At 55.5% G+C, this 27,575-nt stretch overlaps 1 protein-coding gene across 6 annotated transcripts; it reads right to left on the bottom strand.

The window, feature by feature from the left end:
• SH3GLB2 (SH3 domain containing GRB2 like, endophilin B2) lies at positions 1–25,850 on the bottom strand. 6 transcript variants are annotated; one of them, XM_066980870.1, is made up of 12 exons: positions 25,550–25,849; positions 17,301–17,442; positions 16,812–16,940; positions 15,461–15,594; positions 14,893–14,985; positions 10,698–10,760; positions 6,509–6,532; positions 3,703–3,792; positions 3,398–3,498; positions 2,938–2,952; positions 2,098–2,362; positions 1–1,449 (listed from the first exon to the last, which is right to left on the bottom strand). In XM_066980870.1, the coding sequence occupies exons 1-12, from the start codon at positions 25,610–25,612 to the stop codon at positions 1,342–1,344; spliced, it is 1,227 nt and encodes a 408-aa protein (XP_066836971.1). In that variant the 5' UTR covers positions 25,613–25,849; the 3' UTR covers positions 1–1,341. The 6 variants fall into 6 exon arrangements, with proteins under 6 accessions (XP_066836971.1, XP_066836973.1, XP_066836974.1 ...); XM_066980872.1 differs by lacking the exon at positions 6,509–6,532 and having other exon boundaries at positions 25,550–25,850; XM_066980873.1 differs by lacking the exon at positions 10,698–10,760 and having other exon boundaries at positions 25,550–25,850.
• Positions 25,851–27,575: the final 1,725 nt, after the last annotated feature.

Below are 27,575 nucleotides of genomic sequence, written 5' to 3'. Positions count from 1 at the left end.
GTCAGGCAGTTTGTTTATTGGCAAATAAGTGCAGAAAACCATGAGCCCTACATACACAGGCGCTCAGTGCCCTGTTACATTAGAGTGGTCACAATACCAGTGGGGGAAAGTGCAAAAGATCAATAAACAAGCAAGGGTAGTTCTGACATACCGAAGGGAAGGGAGTGAACAGAGAGCTTGGTGCCGGTGAATTTCTCTTCAATCCAGCTTGAGTGGGAAACTAGTTACACAGCAACAGCAGTCCTTCAGTGGAGCTCTAGCTAAAAAGAGCATTATAGGATTAAAACGCACACATACCTGACCGCTCCCTTTGAGCTAAACCACACACACCAAGGGCAGCCTGAATTGTTTAGATGTGTATATGGCCAAGAATGGCTTGTTGGAGATAACAGCAAGTGGGACTGCTCGTTCCTGTACTAGGATGCACCAAGTCTGTTCACTGCTGAGACGGGAGGGGAAAGTATTAGTTAAATCAGTGATCAGTGAAAATAAGGTCAGGCTAAAACATGCCTGGAACAGATGCACTGTAAGAAAAGCCTGGACAATTAACACAGGGAGCAAAGCTTGTAAAAAGGCTTGTAAACTCTTTGCAGTCCAAGAGCAGTTTCTCGGAGGAAACGCAAGCAAGATGCATGGTCCCTTGTACTGAGGTTTGATTTTTTGACATACAGGCTCTATGTTATTAGGTTGGTCTCAACCATGGGATTTCCTTCCAGCTTCACAGGACAGTTCTAGATGGAAGCCATCAGGCACCGCTGCAGTAAGCATGGCTCTTAGAAAGCCTTGCATTACTGTTATCCCAGCTGGGTTTAACCAGCTCTTAATTCTTAAATTCAGCTTTCTTGCCTTAAGAGCTAGACTATCTCAGAGGGATCGTGTGGGACGCTTCCCCAGCGGAGTGCTTGATGGTTTGACTCAGGCAATTCTACTGCTGAAGAACAGAGAGGGTGGGAGGGGCAGACAGGCACTAACCCACACCAAACACAAGGGAAATTAACTTAAACTCCATGAGCAGCTGCTGAAGGAGACAGTTTGCTGGCCCTGGGAAAGCCACTGTGATAAACAAGACTAGGGCAGGGTAGAAAAAGTAATCAAGGAATCTTGCGCCGACAAGACTAACCTCAAAGCAGGCTGCACTGGTAGTTAATGAATTCAGTCTCAGGTGCCATTAGCCCTTTCCCAAAACCTCTCATAGTTTTACCGCTTCTTTCCCACAATTCCCATATTAGCAATGTGTGTCAGCCCTGACGAGAGCAATGGGCTCTGATGAAGAAATCCGCATTAGAAGTGCCAGGAGATGAGGGGTGCATTCCACTTGTACATTCTTCTTCCTGGAGACATTTAACTTAACAGTTCCAAGTAAGTGACAGGAACTTTCCCCTTCTGGTTCCCTCTTTCCCCTATGAGCCAGTCTGGGTCCATGCCTGGCAGGCTGTACACAGTGATCATCTGGGGAGAGAAGACAGCGTTAAACAGGACCTGCTTCTGCACGCAGAGCCATGAAGTTCAGTCAGATGTGTACCGAAAAGAACAGTAAGTTAATTCCTAAAGTTTATTTAGCAGGCATCTGCACTTTTCCCCTGGAGCCTTCCTGGAACTATTTGCAGCTCTAACAGAAGATCTATTGCCCACTGATGTCCCTGCTGCCTTTTCATTCTCCAAATTGACTTAAAGTATTTTTGCATACCGGGTGGCTTGATATTGCTCTGTCATCATCCTTTCTGGATACAAAAATTGTCTAGTCACCAAAACCGTTTGCAGCTTGCTGAATTTCCTTTGTTCTCAGCAGGATTAGACCAGGTCTCCAGGCAGTAGCTTATCCCATAAGCTAGCTAGGTTTGAGGGTCTCAGTGACGATACCAAATGTTGGGGTGTTTTGTTAGCTGGGTACAACAGGCTGTACAAGTCTTAAACAGCAAATGGCCCTGAGTGCAAACTCACTGCAAAAGATACTACGGTTAAGGAAAAGATTCTATTATCAGTTCCACAAAATGGGGTTTTTAGGGGCAGGCAAAATAACCAAGAGGCTGCTGACTTGCCCGCAGGCTGCTGCTGGACACTTAACAGCAACATTCGATGCAAAGAAGAGCCACCAACCTCATCTGCAAGAAGTGCCAGCTCACTGCTGTCAGCTGCTTCGTAATCATACAGGACTCTGGCCTTCCGTGTCCCGCTGGCAGGAGGCTTGACTTCATTGGGGTTCAGTACGCTCTCTGCCACGGTATTGGGCACCCCGACAATTGTGGGTACAACCGGGATGGTAGGCACAGCAGGGAGAGTGGCAGCACCGACAGCTGGCGGAGAGGTAGCAGCTGGGGGAGGAGATGTGGATTCTGCGTTCCCTACAAAGGTGCCTGAAAATCTTACGCAGGAGAAAAAAGCAGAGTTCAGTTAGTCTCTCGTGTGAGGAGCCAAGAAAGTTCTTTCCTTCCGTGGCTGCACTGCAGGGATGATGCTGCAGAGTTCCAGCTAACACTGTAACGTATCCATGCTGCCCTTCAAGTGGGGAAATGCACTTAGTACTCAGGTGCTGAGCCTATCCAACAGCTGTTTGCTTACTTTTCTTCCAGCGTCCTGTTACAGGACTGCTACCTAACGTGCAGGGGATGGGACTGTCGGGTGGCACCACAGGGGGCTGGGCAGGTGTTACTTTGGTCTCTGCACTGCTGTATCCTCGCCCTGCTCTCACGTGTTGTTTAGCCTGCTCGTTCTTCAGGGCTGGGACGCTCATTGTTGCTGTTAAACTAGATACCACAACTGGAGGCTCCCCGGCTCTCTGGGCTCTCCAGATAGAGAAAGTAATGAAGCTAGGTCTTGTTTATCTGTGGTTATCTGCCCCTGTGCTAGGGGAGCGTAGCTCTGGCCTTTGGAGCAAGCCTGCATGCAGTTTGGCTGTGGTGTAGAGCGCTTAGAGCAAGTCCTGCACATGATACTTACATTTCTCCTTTGGAGCTGCAAGCATGGAAAAGAACGAAAGAGGAGTGGTGAGTTACCATGCAGAGGCCCCTCCGGGGTCAGCCCCCCGTGCCATTGTAGCAGGTACCAGAAGAGCCCTACCCGCACCCAGGATGTGCAGCCAGCAGCTCAGGTTCGGTTACTGCTGCGGCTGAGACCCTCAGCCTGTCGCTTGGCAACAGGAATTTGTATCCAGCGTGACTTAACTGATTTTGAGGAAAGATGTTCAGGCTCTGGGCCATGCTTTGAGATGAATGCATGAAGCCCAGATGAATCTAATGGCAAAGCCCACTCTAAATGCTGCCACCAGGACTGGTCACCGTTCAGAAGCTGTCGCAGCTTGAGGGGGGGTGTAAGCTTCTCTCCCAGAGGAAGGAGGCCTGAACTAGTAACGGGATGAGCCAGCAACCCCTGGGGAGGTGAAAGCAGCCTCTGGTCTCACCTGCCCAGCTGCTTCTGCAGGTCCAGCATGTACTGGTAACACTGAGCGTAGTAGTTGGTCTGGGACTCCACGAACTCATGGAGGCAGCGAAGGTGATTCACCTGCGTGGGAGGGACCATGAGTGAGTTTGGGTGCCGGAGCACAGAGCCCTCTTCCTGCAGCTCCTGCCCCAAGGGGAGCAGCCATGTGCAGCCCCGTATTTAAGACATGGCTGAGTAGAGTACGCTCATTCGCCACATTTGGGATTGCTGCAGAGGCCCAAGGGTGCCTCTCAGCCCCCTCCCCAGGTACCCAGGCAGACTCACGTGGGTGCTGCTGATCCCCTCCAGCAGGAGCCGTGTCACCTCTGCCTGTCGATCGAACTCGGTCTGAGTGAGCCGCAGCTCGTGTTCTGCCTGCAAAACGGGACAGGGTGTTCAAGGCAGCCAAGGCAGGGACCCCCTATTCTGCCTTTTCCAGGAAGAGGCAACACCCTCCTCATCCTCCATCCCCCTCCCTCTTGGCACGGAGACAAGGGTGCTCGGTGGGATCCACGTGCACCTCTGACACTGAGCAGCAGGCACAGGACACCCTGGGCTGGGATCCCAGAGGGCTCTGGCTGTATTTGACCTGTATTCCTGCTTGATCCTACGTTTGATCACTGCAGCTCACGGAACGGCAGCCCAAGACTGATACATCAAGCCAGCATGCTCCTGCTCCCGCAAGACTCAAAGGTGAAGTTGGAGAGGTTTTGTTAGTCCTGAGATAGGCAGGAAGCCAGGCCTGTGCTACCCCCCGCTTCTGTTGCCTGTTGGAGGACTCCAAGAACTGGGCAGCCAAAGCTGCACGTCAGTGTCTGTCCCCTGCAAAGGTGTCACTGGCAGCAGGACAGTTCCCACTGCCAGCATGTCTGAGTCTGCTCCGAAATGCAGTGGTGGAGCTCTGTTAACACCTTCTCCTATGCATGCAAGCTCGGAGAACATGGCAGCCTCCTTCAGTTTTTCTCAAGACGAGCGACTGTTGCCAGTCTCCTTTTTATCCCCACAGAACCAAGGCTGAGGCCAGGGAGCATTCACCTCACTGCTGTTCCTAACTGCGCTGCCCTTGAGGTGGACATCCCAGTACGGCTTCTGCCTGAGCTCTCCTTTGAGGCTTGTTGCTTATTTTGAGCTGGGAGGAATTTGACAATGGGCGTTAGAAGGCAGCTGTGCACCCGACACTGGGAATCTGAAGACAGACTGACACCCAAAAACCTTTTTACCGGGCAGACAGAACATCTCTTTCCCCAGCAGCAAACAGCAGATTTCCACTCTGGCACTTTTGCAGTACCAGAAAGCCCAGATGCATCACAGAATCAGTCGGGTGGGAAAACCTGAAGCTCACCAAGCTCCAGCAGCACCGGAGCTGTCTGATGTGCCGGTGCCTGCTCTCCCCTCCCCACTGCCATGGGGAAAGGAGCAACAAACAGGCAGGTCTGTCCCGTAGCGCGCATCGCTCCTTAGCACCAAGCAGACTGTGCCAGTTCCCTCTTGGGCTTTGCTGCGATCAGCAGCACAGAAGACTGGCATCCATTTAGCTACAGCTTAAAAGGAGAGGAGTAAGGGTTTTGTGCCCCTTTCCCCTTCCCCAGGGCGATGTTGCAGCCCAAGGGCTGCCTGCCTCGGTGCGGTGGTCCCTGGACGGCACCGGGTTGGGGACAGAGGTCGTTCGGCTGCTTTGGCGATGCCCCATCAGTCTGGCGCAGGAGTGGCACACCTGGAATTGCCCCCAGAGGGCTGCTCAGACAGGCTGATCGTCTCCAACAGAGGCCGTGCTGCTGGTGTTTCTGAGCAGCGTCCCCGGAGGACAGCCAGCCTGCTCGGCAGGGCGAGCTGGGGGAGCTGCTGTGCGCCAGCACGCCTGGCCTAGCGTTACCAGCACCGGGGTACAGACAAGCTGCGACAAAGAGATGCTTCCACTGGCCTTTAATCAGATTTGTCTATTTTAAGCTACAACTGATCTATTTCTTTGCATCCCCTGAATAGAAGGGATTATTTAAAGGAGGAGAGGGGGATATACACCAGGAAATATCAGTGCAATGCCCTACTAAGCACCAAGATTTTTGCTCCAGTGAGCAGAGCAGAGCCCTCAGTCGCAGCAGAGCTATCTGGAACTTGTGGCCAACACCAGCGACACTGGGGTCTATCCAACCAAGACTGGAGGAACAGAGCCTTACGTGCCTACAGCTGACTGCAGTCAGTTCATTCGTTCGAGGGACAGAATAAGTAAAACCAGCCGGTCTGCTCTGCCGATGCCTTGAGTGAGGCAGCAGTAGGATGCCATCATGCACAGCATGCAGGAGCGTGCCATTCTACCACCTTGCAGCTCAGGCTAACATCCGCTGGGGGTATTTGCGGTATGAAAGGCAACGGGATCCCAGAAGGTGCCTCTGGAAGCCCCACACAGAGCTCACCCTGCTCCCTAGCCTGCTGGCAGCCCTCCACCCACCCGCCTGGAGGAGTCAGCTCCCCTTGGGGAGCCCAGAAAAGGAGCAGGATCTGGGGCTTGGCCTCCTTGCATCCACTCAGGAGGGTAAGTGCAGCTCACCCGGAGCGGCTCCACGACAGGCTCCAGACCTCCTACCCGGCCCTCCGGACAGAGCCGTGCCCTCCATCAGCAGGGGCTGTTCGTGAGGACCCTTGGTCCTTGCGCCAGCTCTGCTCAGCGCTCCTGCTCGGACCCCAGAACAAGCGGTAAGGGGCTGCCAGAAGCCAACGCAAGGCACATGCAGAGGTGGAGCAGGCAGGGCCTTTCCCCCAGGAGCAGAGCTGAACCACGTCGCAGCACATCACCTCTGCTCCCGTGACACCAGTGCCGGGCTCTCAGCGCTGCCTCTGTCCCATCCCACACGCCCGGTTTGCCCGGGAAGCCGTTCATGCTCGGTGTGGCCGACTGGCCCCTGGGGCTGGGTCTCCCCTTCCCAAACCGCTGTCGGCATCACATCGAGCCACGCAGCTACAGCATCGGGGCCGGGGCTGACAGCAGTCGCGCCCCTTTCCCTCGTGTGCGCACACACGGGAGGGACGGAGCCGGCAGCTCCCCGCCGCCAACACGCCCGCAGAGGTTGGAGCACGATTGCAGCCGGGTACTTACTTTTTCCACCTCGTCGCTCCAAAGCTGTGGGGGCCACAGAGCAACAGGAAAGGAGATCAGTGTTGGAGACGTCGAGAAGCACTCGGCATTAACACCAACGGGCAAGGACGCTCCGCGGACGCAGCAGGCTGGCTCCGGGGACGAGCTAGCCCTTCACCCAGCAGCAGCTGTCAGGCTGGTGCCCCTTCCCCTCCATCCCGCACCCTCGAGCTCGGTTTCACAGCGGGTGAGCAAGGCTGTGCCACCACAGCCAGCAGCCCAGCTCCAATCCCTGCCAGGGCTTTTGTGGTGACCGCGTTCAGTGGGCTCCAGGAAGGAAAAGATGAAGCCGCAGGGTCCTCCGAGCGCGTGGATTACCTGGCTGAAGCTTGCAGAGCAGGGTGTTGAAGGACAGCCCTTCTTTTAGGAGTGCTGGGAGGCTGCTGTGCTGCTTGAGCCCACAAATAAGGTCCTGGGAAGTGCTGAGAGCCTAAGCCAGAGGCCAGCGTTCCTCACCCACCGGTCAAGAGAGCTCAGGTTGATGGGCTCGTAATCCAGGCAGCCTGCAGTTCCTAGCAGGCAAGCAATGGCTGGGTGCTGCCTTTGAGCCAGGCACAACGTGAAGCTGCTCCTTCCCACCCTCCTCCCTGGCCACTTTCCCCTGGCCCCGCAGAGGGGAGTGGGCAGCTCCTCGGCCACGCTCCCCCCAGGCCTCCCCTCTCCTTTCAGCATCCCCCCAGGGCACAGCGCCGCCAGCTGCTTGCTGGGATCTGGCTCCAGGACACGAAACAAGCGACGGGAGTCATGCGCAGCGATGGGGAAGGGAGGGAAGAGGCAGAAAAACACATTGGTCCTTCCCAGAGGTCCTCGGCCCGGCCTTTCCTCGGCAGACAGCCAGCACTGCTGAACCTGCACTGACAGCACCCGGGAGCCACCGTTTCTGGACGATGTGCTGGGTGTCCCGGTGTTTTGAGGCTGCTAGGGCCCAGCACCTCCCCGCTCAGCTGTGCTGGGGATCGGTCACCAACTGCCCCCAGGTGTGCGGTGCCAGGTGCAGGACAGCCTCGGCAGCTGATATAAGGAGCACCGGCTGCTGGAGCAGCTGACCCTGTTTTGGTTTCTGCTGCCTGGCCTGCGGTTCAGCTCCCGCCTGGTGAGTACCCAGCCGGCTCCTCTCCCCTGTTCGGGCAGGGTTAGGGCAGCCGCTTCCCTTACCACAGCTGCAGGCTGTCCCTGTTGCAGCATGCAGTGCAGCGGGGCCGGGCGTTTTCTCTGACCCTCAGACAGATGTCTTATTATCGTGAGTCACAGGCTGGCCCAGAAAAGGCCTGGGTGATGCCATCAGTGTCTGAGGACACAGGCCCCTGCCCTTGCTCATTCTGAGAGCTCCCACCCCAGGAGAAGAGAAAATCCTTGCAGGAACTGGCCTGGAGTGCCGCCCTGGCTCACAGCCTCTGTCAGACCAGCCTGGCCTTTTTGGAGCAAGACTTGCTACAGGAGCAAGAGGGGAAGCTTTTGGTCTGGCCCAGGACTTCCTACACAGATTGTGTAGACAGTACTTAAATTGTTTTGGGCCCAGCTGATCTCTGTACTATCCATTGAACTTACAGCCAGATTTGTTTCTCTTCTGTCAGCCTTTCTGGCACAACCTCCAGCTGTGACCCTGGGGGTGCTCTGTGGCAGTCTAGCTTTGCCCAGATCTGGCCTTGGGTGAAGGCACCACGCAGCTTTAGTCAGAAACACTCCAGACCTTGCAGGGGGCAGAATAGAGGGCCATGAGCTGCATTTGTCTTCCTCCACCACAGCTCAAGCCAGAGGAACCCTCTTTAAGGTACTCAATATGTTTTTCTTGGAATCATTCCTGGGAAGACAGAGCATGGCAAGTGGCAGGCTTTGAGGGAAAGGGATATTTAGGCTTACACAGCCCACATATACCTTACACAACAACAAAAGGTCAGTGTGGGAGAGAGGAGAAATAGCTCCTCAGCTTCCAACTTAAACAAAACTGGGCTGAGTCAAGGGGCTTGTCTCCGGCTGTTTGTAATTCCGGCTAAGCCCCCTGTTACAGAAGGGGACAAACAGAAGCACCATGTTACCCACCTGTCCAAAACAACAACAATGTGAGTTTAGAACCAAAATCAGAGTTCAGCAGGCCCTGCTAAGGATATGCGGTCCAGGAAAGAGCTGACCTGTTTGCTCACCTGCAAGAGCAAGCTGTTACCTGGGCATAAGCAAGCCCTCCCCCAGAAGAGAACAGCTTAAAAGCAAGGTTAGCAGCAGCAGCTGCTCTGCAGCCTGTGTACTGACAGGGAAGTGGCACAAAGGCCTCTGGCCTGGAGGAAAAGCAGAGCAACAGCATGAGATGCTCCTAGCTCGCTGCAGCGCCTGACCCCTTGGGAAGAATGCTGGGATTAGAGGGCTGGGTGCAGGGCAGTGCTGCCCGCACTGAGCTGGGGAGCAGCCCGGGCTTAGCCCTTGTTCTGCGAGTTAGAGATGCCAACTGCTGCTGAAGTCATCCTGCCCCTGCAGGCTGAGGTCAGGCAGCACTCAGCCCCCAGCTGCAGCCTCTCAGAGGTGTTTTGGAAGCCATAAGGAGCACTGCTGGCAGGGGCAGTGCTTGCCACAGGTGCTCCTGTGCAGCCATCAAATGGGAAAAGGTCAGTGCTGGCTGCTTACCTGGAGCAAGTCTGCCTCCTGGAGCCTGGCTTCACTGGCCTGTGCCATCGTCCTTGCGGTCAGAGCCTCCCTAGCAGAGCTCTGAAGAGGGATCGATGACTAGGCATGGATGTGCCAGGGTCGGTACCTGCAGGCTAGCCAAAACTCGAATCTGTTTCCCTGGTCATGTTACTGCACTTGGTCAGCTTGCAGTTAGATGATGACTAGATGTGTTGAGCTGAGCACCTGGGCACTCTTCCAGATGCCAGTACATGATATGAAAGTGCCTTCAGGTCTGCTTTAGAGACCTTCAGGGGACAGTCAGGATATCCCAGTCTAGTCAGAGTTGTTTGAAGGCAAGGAGAGCACAGTTTCTCTCCTCTGATTCCCCCAGAGCTCAGTTTTAGTCCATTACAACAATTCCTGCGCTGTCCTTGGAACAGACCTTCCCAGCAGAGAAGCCCCTGGCTGCTCCTCGTGTGCTAGGAGAGACGGAAGCAGCACTTGCTGCAGCACTGTCAGCATCAGCTTCCTCCTGAGGAGTTTCCTCGCCCAGCCAGCTGCCTGTTGAGGCAGTTCTCTAGCTTTTGTGCAGAGCTATTTCTGATCCCAGCATCGCTCTCAAGAAGGTCAGGACAGATACCCCTGGGAACTAACACTGATGCTGGCAGCCCAAACCTTTCTCCAAACGGGACGGGTTGCCCATTAACCACATCCAACTTGCTGCTGAGACATTTTGGTTTGCTCGTAGGCCCAGCCTACTACGTTTTCATATCTACAGCCCCCCTCCCCAGCCCTTCCAGTACCAGATTACTCTGCTAACAGGCATCAGTGTTGTTCTGAACGCTGTTTAGGAAGCGAGATGGTCAGTTTTCAACATTTTAACGAGAAATGCGACATTGTGCAATGGGGAGCCATGAACACAGCACAGAAAGTCAATTGTTTGACCACAACCACACAGCAGAGATGCGACGGGCCATTCATCCACCCCCAGCACGTGCCTGGGTAACAGCCACCAACAGCTGCCAGCAGGAGGGCAGGCCCCAAGTGGAAGCCAAAAAGAAAGGACCTCTATTTGCAGAACAGACAAGCCTGTATGTCAGGGTTACTGACACCACGGGTGGCAGACTCCTCCACCTTTGCTTTTCTTGACTGGCTAGAAAGCCTCTGAGCATTGAAGCCACAGTACTGAGCAGGTAACAACATGTGATGTTGCCAGTATATGGTTGGGACCATCCAGAAAGGCTAACCTGTGAGGTTTTTTTCCTTTCAATTGCTCCACTAGCAATAGAAATGCTGTCAGAAGATTCCCACTAAAAAAGTGGGAACAGACCGGGAGAGAAACTGTGAAGGAAACCAAGCAGCCAAACTGCCAGACCCTGCCAGTGCACCCTCAAAAGGTGACCTGCATCCTTACATCGAGTCAGAGAAACTCCAGGCATCCCATGTCACATTAAAATGTTGAAAACAGCACAGCACTAGGTCTAAGTTTGTCAGGTGAAGAGTGGGGCAGGAAGAGGTTGGAGAGGCAACATCTAGGAGGAAGCAATCTTACCGCTGATGCGCTGGCGGAGAGAATGTAATTACGAGGTCTAGTCTCCTGAAAGTCAGGCACAGCCTAGTAGGGGAATAGAGTTTCATGTACAAGTCACGCAGAGGAGTCGACAGGAGTCACTTGGGCAACAGGAGGAAGAAGGGGCTGTTGTTTTTTTCCTCTTGGTTCTGGGAACTTAGCTCAAATTCCCAGGGTTGCAGGAGGGAAGTCTCCCAGCAGTCGGGGCAGTGGTGCTTGGAAACTCTCCCCAGGTGGGAAACAGAGTGAGAGGAGGGGGACCGGCTCATGCGGTCACACCTGGTACTTAACAGCAGGTGTTTCTGCGGGTAGAAACTCTGCCTGTACTTACAGGTGTCTGCTCCTACGGCAGCCAGTCGGAGCGGTGATGAGACAGCACCATCCCAAATGTGTTTCCCATTGCCTTGCAGCCAGCAGGTTGCTCTTCTCATGTTGGCCCAGTCCAGAGGGCAGGACTTTCTTTTCCCTTGCTGCCCACCTACAGTCCTAAAATGTCCCTGTACAGGGCCTTGCCCTTGTGGTGGGCGTGATTACTTTCAGAGCATACTCTGCACAGTGCCTTTTAACGAGAGCCATCTACTTGTTCTCACTCTCAACAAGCCTCTCAGCAGGTTTCTACCTCGCAGGCTCAGATCTGCTCTTTTCAGCGATGGGCACGGCAAGATCAAAGCAGATCTAGCCCGAGGCCTTGCTGCCACCAAAGGCAGTGTGCAAGTTTTCAGCCTAGAGGTCAGAAAACCTCCAAGCCAGCTTCTTGACAGCTAAACCCCTGCCCTGGGACAGGAAGACTTAAGTACTCCAGAGGTTTTCTTTGTTGGGAATGCAAGGGCTCCATCCCCACGCACAGTGGGGGCTCGCTAACCATGGTGTAACACTCCTCTCAGCTCTTCCTAGACCGGCCCCTGGCTGTAGCATCCCCCAGAGAGAGAAGCCAACCTGCTAGCTCACATCAGGACACATCGCACTGGGTCCCGCTCAGCCTTTATTTTGCAGTGGGTTGGGGTGCAAGGCTGGCGCACAACCCAGCTGTAACCCCGACAGGTCTCTAATCCTCTCGGGCCCTGCGTTTCCTCTCCCAGGTTAATCTCTCTGCGGCTCACCCAGATCTACTTATACCAGCTGACCCCATTTGCTGGGAGCCGCAGCAGCCCTGAGCAGCCTGCTGGAATGAGTGACCGGTGGGTGGAAGTGCAGTTGGGTGGTCCCAGCAAGAAGAGATTTTTAAACTGTCTAGGAGTTTTGGGAACAGCAGGAGGACAGAATAAGGAGGAGTGATTCCTACTACAAGTCAAACCTGAGTACAGGGAGAGGAATGCACCAGTGAAATTTGAGGCTAGTACAGTGGCTAGGCTGGGCTCCTCCCCATGGGGAGAGGAGATATTTGACAATACTTTTTAGTTTTAAATCAAAAGCAACTTAAGAAACCTCTCCTCCCATTCCTTGGTCTCCGGTGAGTCCCAAAACTAGACAAAGCACATGGGATGAAGGAGGCAAGCTGCTCTTGCGCTCCTGTGCATGGGCAAGTTGTATTTGCAAGCAGTGGTCGAAAAGACCCCCTCCCTTCCTCCCTCCCTCCCTCTTCCACTCTTGCAATGGTGAAAATGGGCAGAGCCCTGAGCCTGAAGGGCAGCACAGCACCACAACCAGGTCAACCTGCCTGTCATTGTCTCCGGACTGCCTCCCTTCCAGGGAGGGACTCACCACCCAGCCCAACCTCCTCCTGCCTGGGGCCAGAGGAGCCTGAGGGGGTCTTTACGTGAGCCCCTTGAGCGCTGCTTGCAAGCAGTGTTGATGGAACTGGGTGCATGCTCCAGAGGGGCTGCAGGCAGCTGACAAATGCTCCCAGCTTTCCGGGGCAGCTTCCCCTGGCAGCCACGGCCCTGACCAGTACGTGCTGCAGGGCCAGTCCTGATGGACGAGGGAGATATGAACTTTCTTTTAAAATGGGAAAGAGACAATGAGAGGTGTTAAAGAAAAATCACAGCACCGTTAGCACAGTCAATACTCACATCTCCCTCACACTGAGCAAATTACAAAGAAACAAAACAAAAAGGTTAGTAAGCAAAACAGCATCAACAGGAAGGACAAAGCACAAAATCAGAGGGAAATGCACAAGCCCAGACGATTGAACAGCAGCTCACGGGTCTGGGCAGCAGCATACTTGGAGGATCAGTCACAAGACAGAAGCTGTGGGAACACAGGTTTGCACTCAAAGGAGAAGAGCAGCAAGAGAGAGGTGAGCTGGGAGAGGTGCGCTATTTGAGGCCAGCTCGGATGGAGAGGTATGAACACAGGACTCCAGGCACACTGCAGGGAACACCGTGGGCTAATCATGAGTTAACACGTCTGGTGCCGAGGCAGCAGCCCACCTCTCCGTGCTGGGAGCTTCCACTTGTGCCTTGTCCCCTGGTAGTCAGCGAGGCACCTTGAGGCCTGAGGCCAGGGACCTCACCTTTAAGCTAAGCTGGGTGCTCAAAAAAGCAGCTGAGGTTGCTTTTCTGTTGTGGTGATCTGTTTCAAAGAAGCAGAGCTACTCAGGCATGGCTTGGAAGCCTTTAGGCTGGCTCTGCATCCTACCTGGAGCACTCCAGCACTGCAGTTCCAGTGGGAGACCACGTTTTGCATTTCCAGCTACAGGGAAGTCCCTCACCCAAGGGTCTGTTAGCAGCTGAGAGCCCTTGGGATCGCTTCATGTTGGAAGCAAGTTGAGGAGGAAGAGGGTAGGAAGGGAGGAAGCACACAAGCTGTCTGAATTCCTGCTCTGACTTAAGCCTAAGATAAAGCAATGGTTGCTGCTTCCACTGGGAGCAGGGGCACCATCCCCTTCAGGAGGGTAACTGGGGATTCCTAAAGTTACCCTCAGTGGGTCTGGGTGACCTGACTGATGAGAGGAGGCTTTTTTTAAAGGGTAGCTATTGCCTTTGTTCACCCAAAGCTTTGTTTCGAATTTCCCACAGAGGCCTGAGTGCTGTCAGACCTGCTGGTGGAGGCCTCTGAGCTTAGCACAGCTTCTCCATATGGCACGAACATAGTTAGGTTCAGAGAGAAGGGAAAACACCCGGGAGCTGGCCACCCAGGGAGCTGCCAGGCCTAAGGCCCAGCCAAACAGATGGCTGCAAGTCAGGCTCGTGGCAGGTCTCCCAGGCCGGTATCCCAGAGCGTGACAAGGATTCCTGCTCATTCTGATAGTATGGTTTTGGTAGTTGAGATCCTGGCCCTAGGCTAGAAGCAGAACTTGTTGACTCCTCCTGCCACAGCCAGAGCAGTACAGGATGGCAACCTGCTTCAACAAGGCCTTCAGGGAGCCCATCGGTGCCCAGCTACGTTCCCTCTGCCTCCTGCTACCCCGCCTCTGCCCGGGGCAGCTCTAAGAGGAACCTGAGGCCCGGGAAACGTTCCTGAGCTGGCAGGTCTCAGCCTCAGAGAGCACTTTGCGGAGTTTGTCCCACATCCCCGTTGCTCAGGCCCGGGGACAGGGACACCGGTTGACTCGCCTGCCCCTTCTGTGCTGACCCGGGAGCTCTGCTAGTTTACCAGCCGTGAATCCTCCAAAGCCAGAGGGCAAGGCAGCAGGTAACCAGACAGCACTGCAAACTAAGTGAACAGGGAGACTGCAGGAGGGGCCTCTTGGTGGCCAGCCTGACCCTCGCCACCCCTTACAAGCTCCCCCAGCATTTCTACCTGGGAAAGACAGAGTTGGCCAAATGACAACTAGCCTGAAATCCTGGGAGTCCTGCAGCACCCCAGCGTGCTTTCCTCTTGTACACCTTCCAGCTCAGCTCTCTCTTGGCTTGCTTCCAGATCCCCAGGGAGATTTAGCAAGTCCTCAGAAGATACAGCCTCGTAGTTACCAGCACAAATCACCCAGCTAGTAACTGAACAGCCAGGAACCACTGTCAGTCAGGAGGCAGGAGCGTGGTAAGTGTGAGTTTCCAGACTCTGGCGGCTCAGAACTGTTTGTTTCAACGACTCTCCCATGGGAGGGCATCTAAGGAACAGGCACATGGCTCCTGCTCCCAGTTCCCTTGCACACCAGATAAGGAATCCTCCCACCCATGCCTGCCAGAGCCAGGAGGTAGTAGGGCAGCCTGATTTTTATCCAGAGAGCTTGTGGCATTGCTCATGTGAGCCAAACCCTGGGGTCAGAAGGACAGAGGAGAATGAAGGAGAAAGTTACCGCTGCTTTTGCCTCGGCAGCTTTGGCTTTCTTCAGCCTGGCTTTGCAGGCGTCCAGATCCAGGCGGCAGTTCTGCAGGATCCTCCGTTCTTTCTGGAAGAGACAGAAAAGGGGTAAGAGCAGGCTGTTTAGGAGCTGTTGGGGAGGGAAAGGGCCAAGGGGTCATCTGGGAATCAAATCTATTTCCTAAGCAAAAAGTGCCTGTGAGAAAAGCAGTTGCCGTGTCCATCCTGCTGCCAGGAGTTCGGGGCATGGCTGCTAGGGATATAGGGTAACCTGCTGGAGACAGGGGACTGTGGGCTTGCAGTGCCCACTAAGCTGCAGGGGTCAGGGAAGGAGGTACCGCCCTCGTCCACATCAAATAGCAATCCTTCCCTACAGCACAGGGAGCCCCGAGCAGATCTAGGGCTGGCATTTCCCTTTCCTTGTGTTCTCCAAGGGGAGAGATGTGGGCTCATCCTTTCTCATAGGGAAGGAGGATGCATTCTTCCAGCGCTGTCTCCACTTCCCCCCGCCCTCCTCCTCCCCGGTGAGGTGATGAGCGTCCCTTCCCTGCCACCATACTTACAGATATGGTTCGCCAGTCCCCCTCCAGGAAGTTGCGCAGTGGGGTCAGGAAGTTGATGGAGGCAGAGTGGATGAAGTCCCGTTCTGCTGCACCTAAGCGCCTTTGAGTCTCTCCAACTTTTATCAAGGTCTTCCCTGCAATGATGGGAGCCTTCAACTCCAGGAGAAACCAATAAACCTTGTGTTGGCTTAAGCCAACTCCCCCAGTGCTACCAGGCTCCAGTTTTGGGGAGCAGGAGGCACGGTTGTACCATGCCTGGACAAGGTGACCGTGCCCGTACCGCACCAGCTTCAGTCCTAACATCAGTCTGCCTTTAGCTTCCGGCCTCTTCTCAACCACTCCCAATGCAGCTTTGATTTTATCTGGCTGCTGAGGCACTTATTCCACTGATGTTCTTTTACTGCTGCACCTGCTTGGGCAGTATGATCTTTGTCTCATAAAACAGAGGCACAGGAACAGAGCAGCAAATTGAAAAGCACCAGAGCAGAAAAAAAATGAGTTGTTTAGGCTCCAGTTGAGGTAGTGCTGCCTATAGATGCAGTTACAGCTGTTCTGCCTGCAACAGGACTCGCTATTGAACAACTATCGATTTGGTGAGCAGTAACAAAGCTTATGGCAGAAGCAAGGGCAGTTGGAAGTTCAAGCAGTGCTTCTGTGTGGGTCTGCTGCTTAAAGGAGCCCTAAATTCCCCTAGGAAGGGGGAACCACTAGGATTTATGAGCAGAAAGATGCACTGCGTGATAAGGAAGGGGCCTATTGGAGCTTGTAACCAAGCACCAGCCTTCCCAAAGCTGTTTTCTTGTTCTCTTGCTGGAGAAATGATTTTTTTCCCTTCTAATTGCAAGCCACATTTAAAGGACAGTTCTATTCACAGCCTACAGAAACTACAACTAGATACCACTTTAGACAAAAAAAATAATTCTCAAACTTGACAAAGCTAAAGCTGTTCAGTGCAACCCATTGTTCAGGGTAACTTAGAAAGCCATGGAAATAACACAATAGTTTCTGCATCCCGTAACCAGTTCCACTGGCTACCCTGGATCGGTATGTCTTTGCTTCCTCTCTTGCTCTGCCAGACTTGAGGACTGCATAAGGGCTGGGGAGACCCCTGTCCCTCCTCCCCCACAACGCGGAGGATGCTTTGCTGCAGAGCAAGACTGCCTTCCTCCTCCAGGTGGCCTATTTGCTCCTGTGCTATAGAGCAGACCCTTCTCTGGCATCAGCTTGGATTGCCATGGGTGGAGCAAGGCACCCTGCTGCAAGAGGTGTGCTGTGGGCATCTTAACCAGAAGGGCAGTGGGGGTACCCTCTTGGGGGGGACGATGCCCAGGGCTCAGCCAGGCTGGCTTACCGTAAGGTGTCCCCGGTCCAAAGTCATTGGCTGCCTCTGTCATGTACTGCGCCAGCAGCTCCCCGTTGGTGACCCGGGAGGGCACCTTGCGGTCGAGTTTCTCGTAGAGGAATTCTTCTACTCTGGCACCTGGAACAAGGATGCCACCAGCGGTTACAGGGAGGAAGGTGAAGGAGGGGCCCGTGGAACTGGCATTCACAGTGGCCCACTGCCTGCAGTCCTCAGTCAGGCACTGGTTAGCAAACAGCAGCACTGGGAGAAGACGTCCCCTCCCTCTGGCCACCTTCCCATCCTTCCCCGTCCTCAGGAGCACGGCCAGGCTGTGCAGGGCAGCCGCCGGTCACCTTTCAGCCACAAGGGAATGAAGGACGGGCCCCGCAAAGACGCACTTCATCCAGCCCCGACAAACAGGGCTTTCTGCCAGAGGGCACGTCTTAACGCCGAGATACGAGCGATGTTTGTCCTTCAAGCGTTACGATTTGGACTTACTGGGGTTTGGCTGTAGCAGAACCTCAGTCTGGCGCAAGATCTTCTCTGTCCAGTTCTTAGTTGAGTCTGCCCTGGCCAGGAGGTTTTCAAAGTGGGCATCTAATTCGGTCTTCTCAGCCTGGCCCAACTTTTCTTCTGTAAACTGCAGAAAGGAGGTAGTCATTAGAAGTTCAGTTCTACTGAAGCAAAATCATGATGTGCTACAGAGCTATTAAGAGCTGGAGAGGCTGCTTCTGTCTCTTGCAATTATCTTAAGATAAAAGCCTTCAGAGTGTCTTTCTTTGTTACCAGGCATCTTTCAGGGGAAGAAGGCAATTTTTTACCAAAGAGTAGAACAAACATTGAGCTAAAAATAGAGGCCAGGTTTGAGAGGTGTTCCAGAATAAGAAACTTTTATTAAGGCAAATAGTATGGTAAAAAATTCTGTAGTTGTGAGGAATCTATTTAAATATGCATGTGGCAACAGATATCCTCCAGATGAGGCAACGGGCTGTCTCCTTTTACCCCCTCCTAAGCAATTCTACGTCCTGCAAACCCACTGGGATCAGAAATGCCACCGTCACCGCACAAGTCTGACTTCCCATCTCTTTAGACAAGCACACACACTACCTGTCTTACCACAGGGCTTGTGTGTGCCCTGCACAGCATCCGAGCTCACCTCCTGCTTTGCTGGTAGCAAGCTGCTGACCGAGCCCCTGCGGTTTAAGGAGGCTCAAACTCATCTTTTAGATGGAAACGCCTCCAGCAAGTGGCAGTTCAAGTTTTCCTCTAGGACACGTGGTGGCTGGACAGCCTCTGACACAGGGTCTTGAGAGAAATACGATGGTGTCGGACCTCTCTGCGCACTCAGGTTTGTGCTGGCAATGGACTCTCCCTCCCGCCCTGCTTCTTGTAAGTTTGAAATTAGCAGCAGAGAAAAGCAGGCTGTGCAAGTCCTCGGCGCTTGCATATGGGGCAGTGATATCTGACAGCCTGGAGGGGCAGCATCAGGTGGCCTGGACACCCCGTTGGTTCCTTGGGAGATTTCTGGGAGAAGAGCCTATTCCCCCTCTTCCTACTCCCCATTCTTCATTCATTCTTCTCAGGAAGCTGGCCAGCTTCAGTATGTTTTAAGCTCAGTTTCCTGCTGTTGATGGAGCCAGCACCTCGTTGGATCATACCAAAAGAACCCTTTAGACAGCCATGCCCCTTGGGGCCCTACAGAGGTTGCGTTTGTCCTTTTAGTCCTTGTTGTTGGCTTCTGGTGCCCCTGTTCAGCTATCAGGATGTGGCACTGCGCAACACCTAGCACAGCCGGGTGCCAGGAGATTAAAGCCTACCCCTAGCCGTGTGCGCACCCAGCACAGTGCCAGGGACAAAGGGAGACAGAGCAGGCCAGGAGCAGCGCGTGGGGCAGGCACACAAGCGCTCGGGAGTCGCGTTATCGGCCACGTGCAGAGGCTGCTAGATGTCCGAGATACGCGAGCCCTGCAGGTATGGTTACACCGTGACCTGTTGGGTAAGATTCAGGCTGGAGCCAGCGGTTAAGGGGTGATCGAAGTGAGGGGTTTGGTTTGCCTTGTACCTGATTTCTGCCCCCCCATCGTCCCTGGGGGGCACGCACAGCTATCGGACACAAGCAAGCAGCTGAAGCATCTTTTCCTCTGTCACTGTGGGAAGCCCTGGGCTGTTTTCAGACTCTACCAGGCTGGGCTGAGTCACTGCCATGCAGCAAACTGGGGCTTCCCAGGTATTTGGCACTGACGCTCGAGTCATCTGTTTAAGAGCTTTCCTAAATAAGCCAAGACTCTCTGATGCAAGCGTAGCAGTCTCCCTCGCCCCCCTTTTCCCAGGCAGCTTTTTGAGAACTCAGCTCACTTTCAAGTCCAGCTCTTCTTCCTGCAGTTTTGACATCCTGCACCAGCATCTGCCCTGGAGCTGTCAAGCTTAAACCCAATTTCTTAGCAGCTGATTTTAGTCAGCTTCTCACAGCATTGCTGCAGAGCCAGATCGCTGCTGAAGCCCTCCACAGGGCTGTAGGCAGGCTCTTGAATCACTTAGCTCTGGGGAGCTTTGTGATATTCACAAGCACTGTACTTTGCTGCTGTTTTCTGTAGGGCAGCCCTCCTCCCGGTGCCCTGGGAACATGGTCACTCGCAGAGCGCTGGGCCAGGACTCGGTCACCAAAGCTGGTTGTCCTGCAAGAGGGTTGAGGACACGTCATGGTCACTGCAAGCCTGGGCTGTGCCAGGAGGGGAGGATGGGCAGGAATGTGAGTCACAGCCCGCAGCTCCAGCGGGGCAGGTCACAAAACAATCTCCTATTCAGGCTTTATTTCAGAGCAGCAAAGCAAAGCCTGAATGTCATGGAGTGGGTGCAAGGGCACGGGAGGCTGCAGCTCCCGTGCAGGGAGGCTGTTGCTCCATTCCCACTTAATTCCCTCAGTGCCTCCCTCACCCACCTCGATGTTGGCCACGCTGCAGGGTTCAGAGCAGGGCACAGCCTCGGGGCGTCGGTAGCACGTTGCTGCAGGGGCTCCTCCGTCCTCCTCCTGCAGCACGCTTCTACCTCCTCGTCTGTGCAGGCTGGCAACCCTGGACTCGCATGGGGAGACACTGACCCAGCTCACCTCTCTCTTAATGTGACTTTCAGGGGGATCAGAGACCTCGCTCGTCTGCGCCGTGTCGCTGGGAACCTGCCATCAGGTGCAGGGGCGAGCTGACCACGTCTCCCAGCAGGATTAGATGAAGCTTCTCATGACCGCACAGCCAGCAAAGGGGATTAGAGGTAAGTTACACTGCCTTATCCTGTGAGCTGGCTCTCTCTCGTGGCTGGTGCCAGTGGAGGTCTGAGCTTTCGGGTGGCAACAGGTCTCAGCTGATTCTCGTAGCTGGTTGCCTAAGTCTGTGTCCCCAGGGGGAAGCTGGGTGGAAGAACAGCAGCTTGTGAAGTCTGGCTGCTCGAGCAGAACTCCCCCCATTCTGTCTCTCCACACTTAAAGGATTTCTGTTGCTAGGAATTTGTTTTCATAACACTTTCAGAAATTTGATTGCATTTTTCCTTCCCACTGGACAGAAATAAGACTCCACTGTGAGGCTGAGAGATGCAGGGGAACAAACAGGCTCGCCGTGCAGTCACTCCTCCTGACTGTAGAAAGCCAGATTAAAAATATTTTGTGTCTTGCTGCTCCCAGACCAGCAGCATCGGCAGTTCTTGCAGCTCCAAATACTCCAGACCCTACAGGTGGGAACCTTGTTTGCTTGTACCGAGCTGACGTGTGGTTTGGTGCACATCCACCCAGGAGAGTCGGGGCAGGCAGAGCCTGTGCCAGCACAGTGCCAGGGGAGAGCCTCGAGCTCCTTGGTCCTGCTGCCACAGAACTACTCCCAGGTGTCTCCTAGAAGCTGCTGGTTGGAGAACCAGCCCTGCCCCGAACCAGCTCACGAGGCACATCCTGGGGCTACGTGCTGGGTCACGGTGCGGAGAGGCTCCTGCCGGTCCCTGAAGCTGACCCAGTTGAGCGCCAGCCCCGGTTTTGTGCAGGGAAGCTGATGAAGCAATTAATAATGCAGGGCAGCCTTTTGCCGAGTGCCACTCGCACTCTCCAGGAAGAGGAGAGTCACGCTGCGTTCCAGGGCATCAATAATTCAGCCAAAGGTTGGGTTTCCTCTGGGAGGCTTGGCTGGCCAGCAGGAATGCTGGATGCATTCTCAGGGACCAAGCGGACAGGCAGGCTGACGGAGCAGGAGAGCAACACTCGGGCAACAGGCACAGATTGCAAAACCCACAGCCGTGCTGGGCTGCAGTCAGGGCAGCTGCCAGCGTTTACAGCTTGGGGGAAAGCTGCTCTTTCCCCACACGAGTTGTTAAAGGCACTGCTGGGAAGCCAGGAGGGTGAGAGAGCAGAGCGGAGCTGGACATGTCCCTCTGCACTACAGCTATGGTATCAGACAGGCTGTGCCTGCAGCCCAGCAACCTGAGGCCGCCAAGGTTAGGGTTTAAAATATCACACGCATTGTCTTCTTTGCTGAAAGCATGACCGCCTTCCTCCCCTCTAAGCCAAGGGGAATAAGTCCCACTGCTTCCACATCTGTTTCACACAGAGCAGCCTGACTGCCTTGCATCTCTTCCAGGCTCGTGTGATCTCTCCACGCCTCTCCCCTCCAGCAGGCCCAGGCTGGAAGCCCTAACGGGGGGCTGCAGCCCCCTCTCGGAGGATCTAGTGGCAGAGATCAGGCCCTTGTACCACTTGCAGGTTCCTCAGCTTTTCCAGCTGGACGTTATTTCTGAGGCATCTACAGTGGAATACAATTACCCTGCTGTCACAAGGATCAAACCAAGGCCAAGGACCTTAAACCAGACGTTGTCTGCTGCATCTGCCAGTAGGTTTGGGGCGCTGGACTTTCTGAAGCCTCCTAACAGCTTCCTAACGCCCAGGCTGTTGGAACATTGCTCTTTCGGTGCTCAGAGGCACGGCAGAGTCAGATTCAGCCCCTGTACAGGGCTGCATTAGGGAAGAAGCCACTGCCACTTAGTCAGCATCTAAAAACTACCTGGATCTCAACGGCTTTGGACCAGATACAGAGTATGCTTCAAGCGTTTGGTCACCGGGAGTCAGGGAAGCCAGGCTGCGAGCCAAGTAAAACTGTGTTAGAGGACAGAAGGAAGCCATTAGCAGGACGGCTTTGTTAACTCAGGAGCAAAGCATTCAGGAAAGTAAAAAGTCTTGCCCTTGTGGATTCACAGACGTGTTTCAAACAGAAACAGGATCTGGCCTGTACCTCTTGCCTTCAAACCCTTTCTTTAAGTCACCTCCTGTTGTCTTGAATGTGAAGGTGTCCAGTAGGCAAGACATTAACCCCAGCACAGGCAGCAAGCAGAGGGGACACGTCTATTTTATCACCAGATTTGGAGAGATGGGGAAGTCTGCCTTGCCTCAGGAGCTTCAGGACAGAACAAGTCAACCTATAGCTGCCACTGGTAACTACATTAGCAGTGGGATACGCACCCAAAAGCTCTACTCGTGCTCGGGCAATTTTGCCCAGAGCAAGTTTCCATCAGAACTGACAGGAGACAGATACCCACAATTATTTCCAGACGTCCCTGAGAGAGCCTGGCTCGCAGCCTGGCTGGAACAGAGGCACCCAGAGCGTTACTTTGGAGGGAGAGACGCCGGTTCCTGTAGGGAGGCTGGAGCTGCTATCATCGCTTTCTCTGCGGAGGTTTGGGATCGAGCTCACTTGCTGGTAACTGGAAGGTGCAGGTGAACAAAGGTCGTATTCTCGTTCAACAAAGACAAAGAGAATGACCTGTTTGGAGCCTGTCTGCAGGAACCAGAGCTGTTAGGGACCTAACTGCATCCCCCTGAGGACGCCAGCTAGATGGCTGTGATTCACGGAGCCAGTGTCAGTGCGGCACACCCTCGGCTGGGCTGCTGAATCCTACACAAGCTCTTCAGCCACGCAGCCGTTATCTGTAGGATATTTCCAGCCCGTTTCCCACTCCCAGGGCAGCAGATCTGACCACCACCTCCCTCTGCTTTACCTTCTGCTTTGCTTTTTTGAAGTGTTTTCTGGGAGCATAAGAGGTGCCATAAAGCCCACGGGACAGTGCCTCGTCAGGGAGCCACGTTAAGGTACTTACTGCATACACAGCCTCGGAGAATTACTGCACTGCTTCTCTGTCATGGCTGTGCCTCTCCTGCTGGCAGCGGGTACAGGCTTGCCCACCCAGGAGCACACAAGCCCTGCAAGCTCGTAGCTCGGGTAGGCAGCTTGCTCCTCAGGTCGGAGAGCAGCAAACTGGTGCCTGAGCTACAAAAAGCCACGTAAAGGTGGTGATGGTTTGAGTTTTGTCAGGAGCCAGGTTAAGCCTAGGCCTAAAATCCTGCCTGCTCTTCAGCCAGTGCCCACCTCAGGCTGTACTTGACAGGTTTCAAACAGGCTGAGCAGTGCTACAGCCCTTCTTTCAGTACCAGTTAGCTCTCGTGTGTTGGCCAGACGTCTCCGCCCAGACAGTAATAGCTAATGCTGTCTGAGCAGCACAGCACATAATGGCCAGTCCATTTATCTTCCAGTCGCTGCAGTTCCAGTAAAGCATCGCTTTGTTAAATGCCTGGAGCTGAAGAAAGCATCCCTGGTGCTACAGAAAACGGAGCTTATTCCAGCCAGGTCGTACTCCTCCCCTGGAAGATCTGCTGTGCAAAGAGACTGCTACAAACCCACTCCCTGCTGCCAGCAGCAGACCTCGGCTGTCATCTCTGGCTCCTGGTGGTGACAGGGCGATGCTCGCCCGTGCTGGATGAGGGCTTTGTGGGATGGCCCCAAATGGACCTACTTCTCCTCGGGATTGCATTTCAGGAGGTGGGGCTCTGCCCCGGCGATGCGTCTCCTTCCCAGCTCCCCAGCTTGCACAAACACACACGTGCTGTCCGCGAATGCTAGTGACCATTTTGTTTCAAGTAATTACTACCTTAATTAGGCACACGAATGGTCGCATCCAAGATGATTTGGAGTAGGTGTAGCAGGCAGAAGCCCCTATTTATAAACGCCTCCTTGCTCTAGAACCGGCGTGCAGACACTGTTCCCATGCCTGTCTCCTTCCTACGCCTTGAAGCTAAAAAACACTTATCAGAGACGTACAATGAGGCTTCTAAACATGCGATTTCTTTGCAGCATTTCTGCCTTTCTTCTGCCACCAAGGTCATTTGCATGAGAACAGCATCTTTGAGCCTTCCATCTGCTCCTTATTTTGCACCTGTAGTTAATATTTCTCTTTTCATAACACATGACTCACTGGCACGATTACAGGAGATGGTATCTGTTTACAGGAGAGCGATTCCTAAAAGAGCCAGGATGACTCCGTGGCACAGACGGGTTGGACCGAGGCAGCACTGCTCCATTTGTTTGTCAACCCCCACGCCTTGGGTAGAAAAGGAGCCCGGTCCTGAAGCCACCAGCTGGACTGGAGCTCTCAGGCAGGATCCCAGCCACCTCCGATTTGCCTCTCCTCTCCTCCCCTGCCTGACCAGGAGCAGTTTTCCTTTCCAGCTGTTACACCTGGGGAGCGGACGGAGCCGGCAGCCACATCTCACCACCTGCTGCACGCTTCGTTCCTCACGGGTAGCCAAGTTTCTTCAGTCTACAGTTTGAGGACAGCACTGCAGCCCCAGCAAGCTACTGCTAGCAGGTTTGGGAAGGACGGTTTGATGCTGCTGTAGCCCAGCAAGGCGCTACCTGCTCAGCCTCAGCGGCTCCTTCCCACCTCTAACAGCGCTGCGTTTTGTAGGGTCCTGGGAGCTCCTGCAACCTGACCTCCTGCGTGACCGAAACGCGACCCGTGAAAGGCTTCTACCACATTTGCCTACCGAAAAGGAACAGTTCCTCAATGGGGCTGGCCACTTGCCTAGACAGCTCAACAGCTATTTGCAAGATTTTATTTTAAGATAACAACCTTCACAATGCAAGCACTACCCTCTGTATACTTCTCGATGCAGGGGTTAGAAGCGTCTCTGGGGCCATTTGCACCACCAACTTTAGGAAGCTCTGGGCAGCCTCCCCTGACACCCCAGGGAAGCGGCAGCAGTGGGATTTAGGTGGGTTCCTGCTGAGGGTTCCCCAGCCCCGCTCTGAGCCCTCAGCACCTAGAGGTCTCCGCTCAGGGGCTGCAGCTCAGGCCAGCCTGCACAGCCAGAACCAACAGCTCAGTGCCACCCCCAAAACACCTTTTCCACCTTTCCTCCAGCTGGAAACCAAAACAAGTTGGCAACAGAACTGCACTAAACCCACAATATTTGTTTGTGGGGAGCCTCCCCCCAGGATCCCGGGGCCTGGTGAGGGATGCTCTGTGCCTGGGAGGCAGGAGGGGAGGAAGGGGGGAGGATGATGCAGGGCTGATGGGGAACCCCACAGGGGCAGGGCTGGGGCCTTGGGACCCCCATTTAGGCCCTTGGGACCCCTCTCAGACCCTGTGGCCGCCCCTCAGGCCGTCCTCAGACCCTGAGACCCCCCCTCAGACCCCTCTCAGGCCCTGGGGGCACCCCTCAGACTCTGGGGACCTCTGAGGCCCTGGGGACCCTCCTGTCAGGTCCCCCTCAGGCCCTGGGAGTCCCTCCAGGCTCCCCTCAGACTCTGGGGACCCTCTCTCAGATCTTGGGACCCCCCCTCAGACCCCAGAGACCCCCCTCAGGCTCTGAGGGACCTCCCCCCCCCCAGCCACCTCAGGCCCCCCCGTTGCCCTAGCGACGCGCTGCGGCCCGGCCCGGCCCCCACCTGCATGGCTCGGGAGAAGAAGACGCCCGCGTCAGACGCCAGCTTCTTCACGTTGAAGTCCATGGCGGCGGCGGTGGCGCTGGTGCCGGTGATGGTGCTGGTGCCGGTGCCGCGCCCCCGCTGTCCCCGCGGCCGCCGCCGGCCGGGCTTTATAGCGCCGCGCCGCGGCCTCTTAAAAGGGCCGGGGCTGGGCGGAGGGGCCCAGGAGAGGGCAAGCGGCCGGGAGGGGGCGGGAGGGGGCGGCGGGGAGCGGCGGCGGGAGGCCACGGGGTGAGCGGCGGGCCCCGGGAACCGGGCGGCGCCGCAGGCGGCGGGTGCGGCTCGGGGGGGGGGCGCGGCCCCTTTAAGGCGCGCGGGGGCCGCGGGGGGAGCTGTCAGGCGCCGGCGAATGGGCGCCCGCCCCGCCCCTCGCCCCGCCCTCCGCTCTCCGCCGCAGCCTCCGGCCGGGTTTAAGGGAAGCGTTCCGATTGGTGCGCCGGTGGGCCGGGCGGCGCTCCGATTGGCTGAGGTGGGGGGTGAGGGGGCGGGGTTTCGCCCTGAGGGCAGGGTAGGCTGCGGCGCGGGGGAAGGAGACGCTGCCCTTCCGCGGCCATGGCGCGGGGGCGGGGGGAACAGGGCGCGCAGGGGGGCAGCGCGCGCGGCCACCCCCCCCCCCCCCCCCCCCCCCCCCCCCCCTGCGGTGAGTGGTGCGGGCCGGGCGGGCGGGGGTTGGGCAGCGCGGGCGGTACCACTGCGCTGCGGGGGGGGGGAAGAGGGGAAAGGGGTATGGGGGTGTGCATGGGGTAAGGGGGCTGGTGTGTGGGATAAGGGGTTGGTGCGGGGGGTTTAAAGGGGTCGGTGCAGGGTTTTAGGGGGCTGCTGCAGGGGTGCAGGGGCTTTAAAGGGGTTTAAGGGGGTTTAAAGGGGTTGGTGCAGGGTTTTACGGGGCTGCTGCAGGGGTGCAGGGGGCTTAAGGGGGTTTAAGGGGGTTGGTGCAGCGTTTAAGGGGGATGCTGCAGGGGTGCAGGGGCTTTAAGGGGGTTTAAAGGGGTTGGTGCAGGGGGTAAGGGGACTGCTGTAGGGGCGCAGGGTTTTAGGGGGCTGCTGCAGGGGTTCAGGCAGCTCGGGGAGCCCTGCTTGCAGAGCCCCAGATCGATGCGGTGCTGCTATGGGGCATCCCATGGGGATCCCCTAGCCTCATGGGGTGTAGGGCACTGCTCAATGGTTCCATGTCCCCATGGGGTGCCAGTGCCGCCTTGGCCCGAGAGGCCGGGCTAAGCAGGGCTGTGCTGTCCTTGGGGGTGATTCCCTTGGCATCTGGCTGCGTGCTCTCCCAGCCGCTCAAGGATAGGAAGCCCCAGGGCTGATGCTGTCCCCAAAATTTCTCGCGCTTTGCTCACCTCTAGCCAAAACGCTGCGTTTAACCTTGTTCTGTGAGCTCGGCGCACGTGGCCGCTCCCTGCGGGTGCCTGCTGCTTTGAGACCGCTGCCAAACGGGGCTCCCGAGCGGGGCTGTGCCACCCCGGGGGCTGTGGGGTGCGAGGTTGCTGTGAGCGATGCGCTCAGGTAGACGCAGGGAGCTCTCACGTGGCTTTGGACCGCAGGATGGGTTTGTCGTGTCGGTGCGTGAAGACACCAGAGCCCCGCGGGCTGGAGCACGGCCCTACGTGGCTAAGGGCAGCGTCTCCGTGTTGCAGCAGAGGCAGCTCGCTGTAAAGGCTGGGTGAGCAGGCCCGAAGTGTTTATAACTTTGTGGCGTTTAAAAGACACCTCCCGCGTTGCAGCGCGTTCTTTTGTAGCTCTGTCCTTGACAAGAAGCATGTCCCTGCTTCCCAGCGCCCAGCAGAGCGCTGTGTAAACTCTGGCAGCTTTGAAGCCGCTTGGGGAAGCAGCCTTTGGTTGGGAGTTCTTGAGCAGAGCTTTGACGCAGCCACAGGAATTGAGGGACAGCAGAGTTTTATCTATTTATATATTTTTGTATGGGGACTGACAAAAAGTCCCTCCAACCATGTGCAGCCAATTCTGGGGCACGTGGAAATCTCTGGCA

The sequence above is a fragment of the Anser cygnoides genome, chromosome 20 (genome assembly GCF_040182565.1).
Source record: "Anser cygnoides isolate HZ-2024a breed goose chromosome 20, Taihu_goose_T2T_genome, whole genome shotgun sequence".
Lineage (NCBI taxonomy): Eukaryota > Metazoa > Chordata > Aves > Anseriformes > Anatidae > Anser > Anser cygnoides.
Note: the sequence above shows the minus strand (reverse complement) of the source record. Positions and strands in the feature narration are given on the sequence as shown.

Excerpts from the sequence above, each read along its gene's own strand:
- SH3GLB2 (XM_066980870.1), bottom strand. The coding sequence starts at position 25,612 with ATGGACTTCAACGTGAAGAAGCTGGCGTCTGACGCGGGCGTCTTCTTC. Across the intron at positions 16,941-17,300 it reads TCTGCTACAGCCAAACCCCA|GTGCCAGAGTAGAAGAATTC; the intron begins GTAAGTCCAAAT and ends TCCTTGTTCCAG. Across the intron at positions 15,595-16,811 it reads TGGACCGGGGACACCTTACG|GGAAGACCTTGATAAAAGTT; the intron begins GTAAGCCAGCCT and ends CCATCATTGCAG.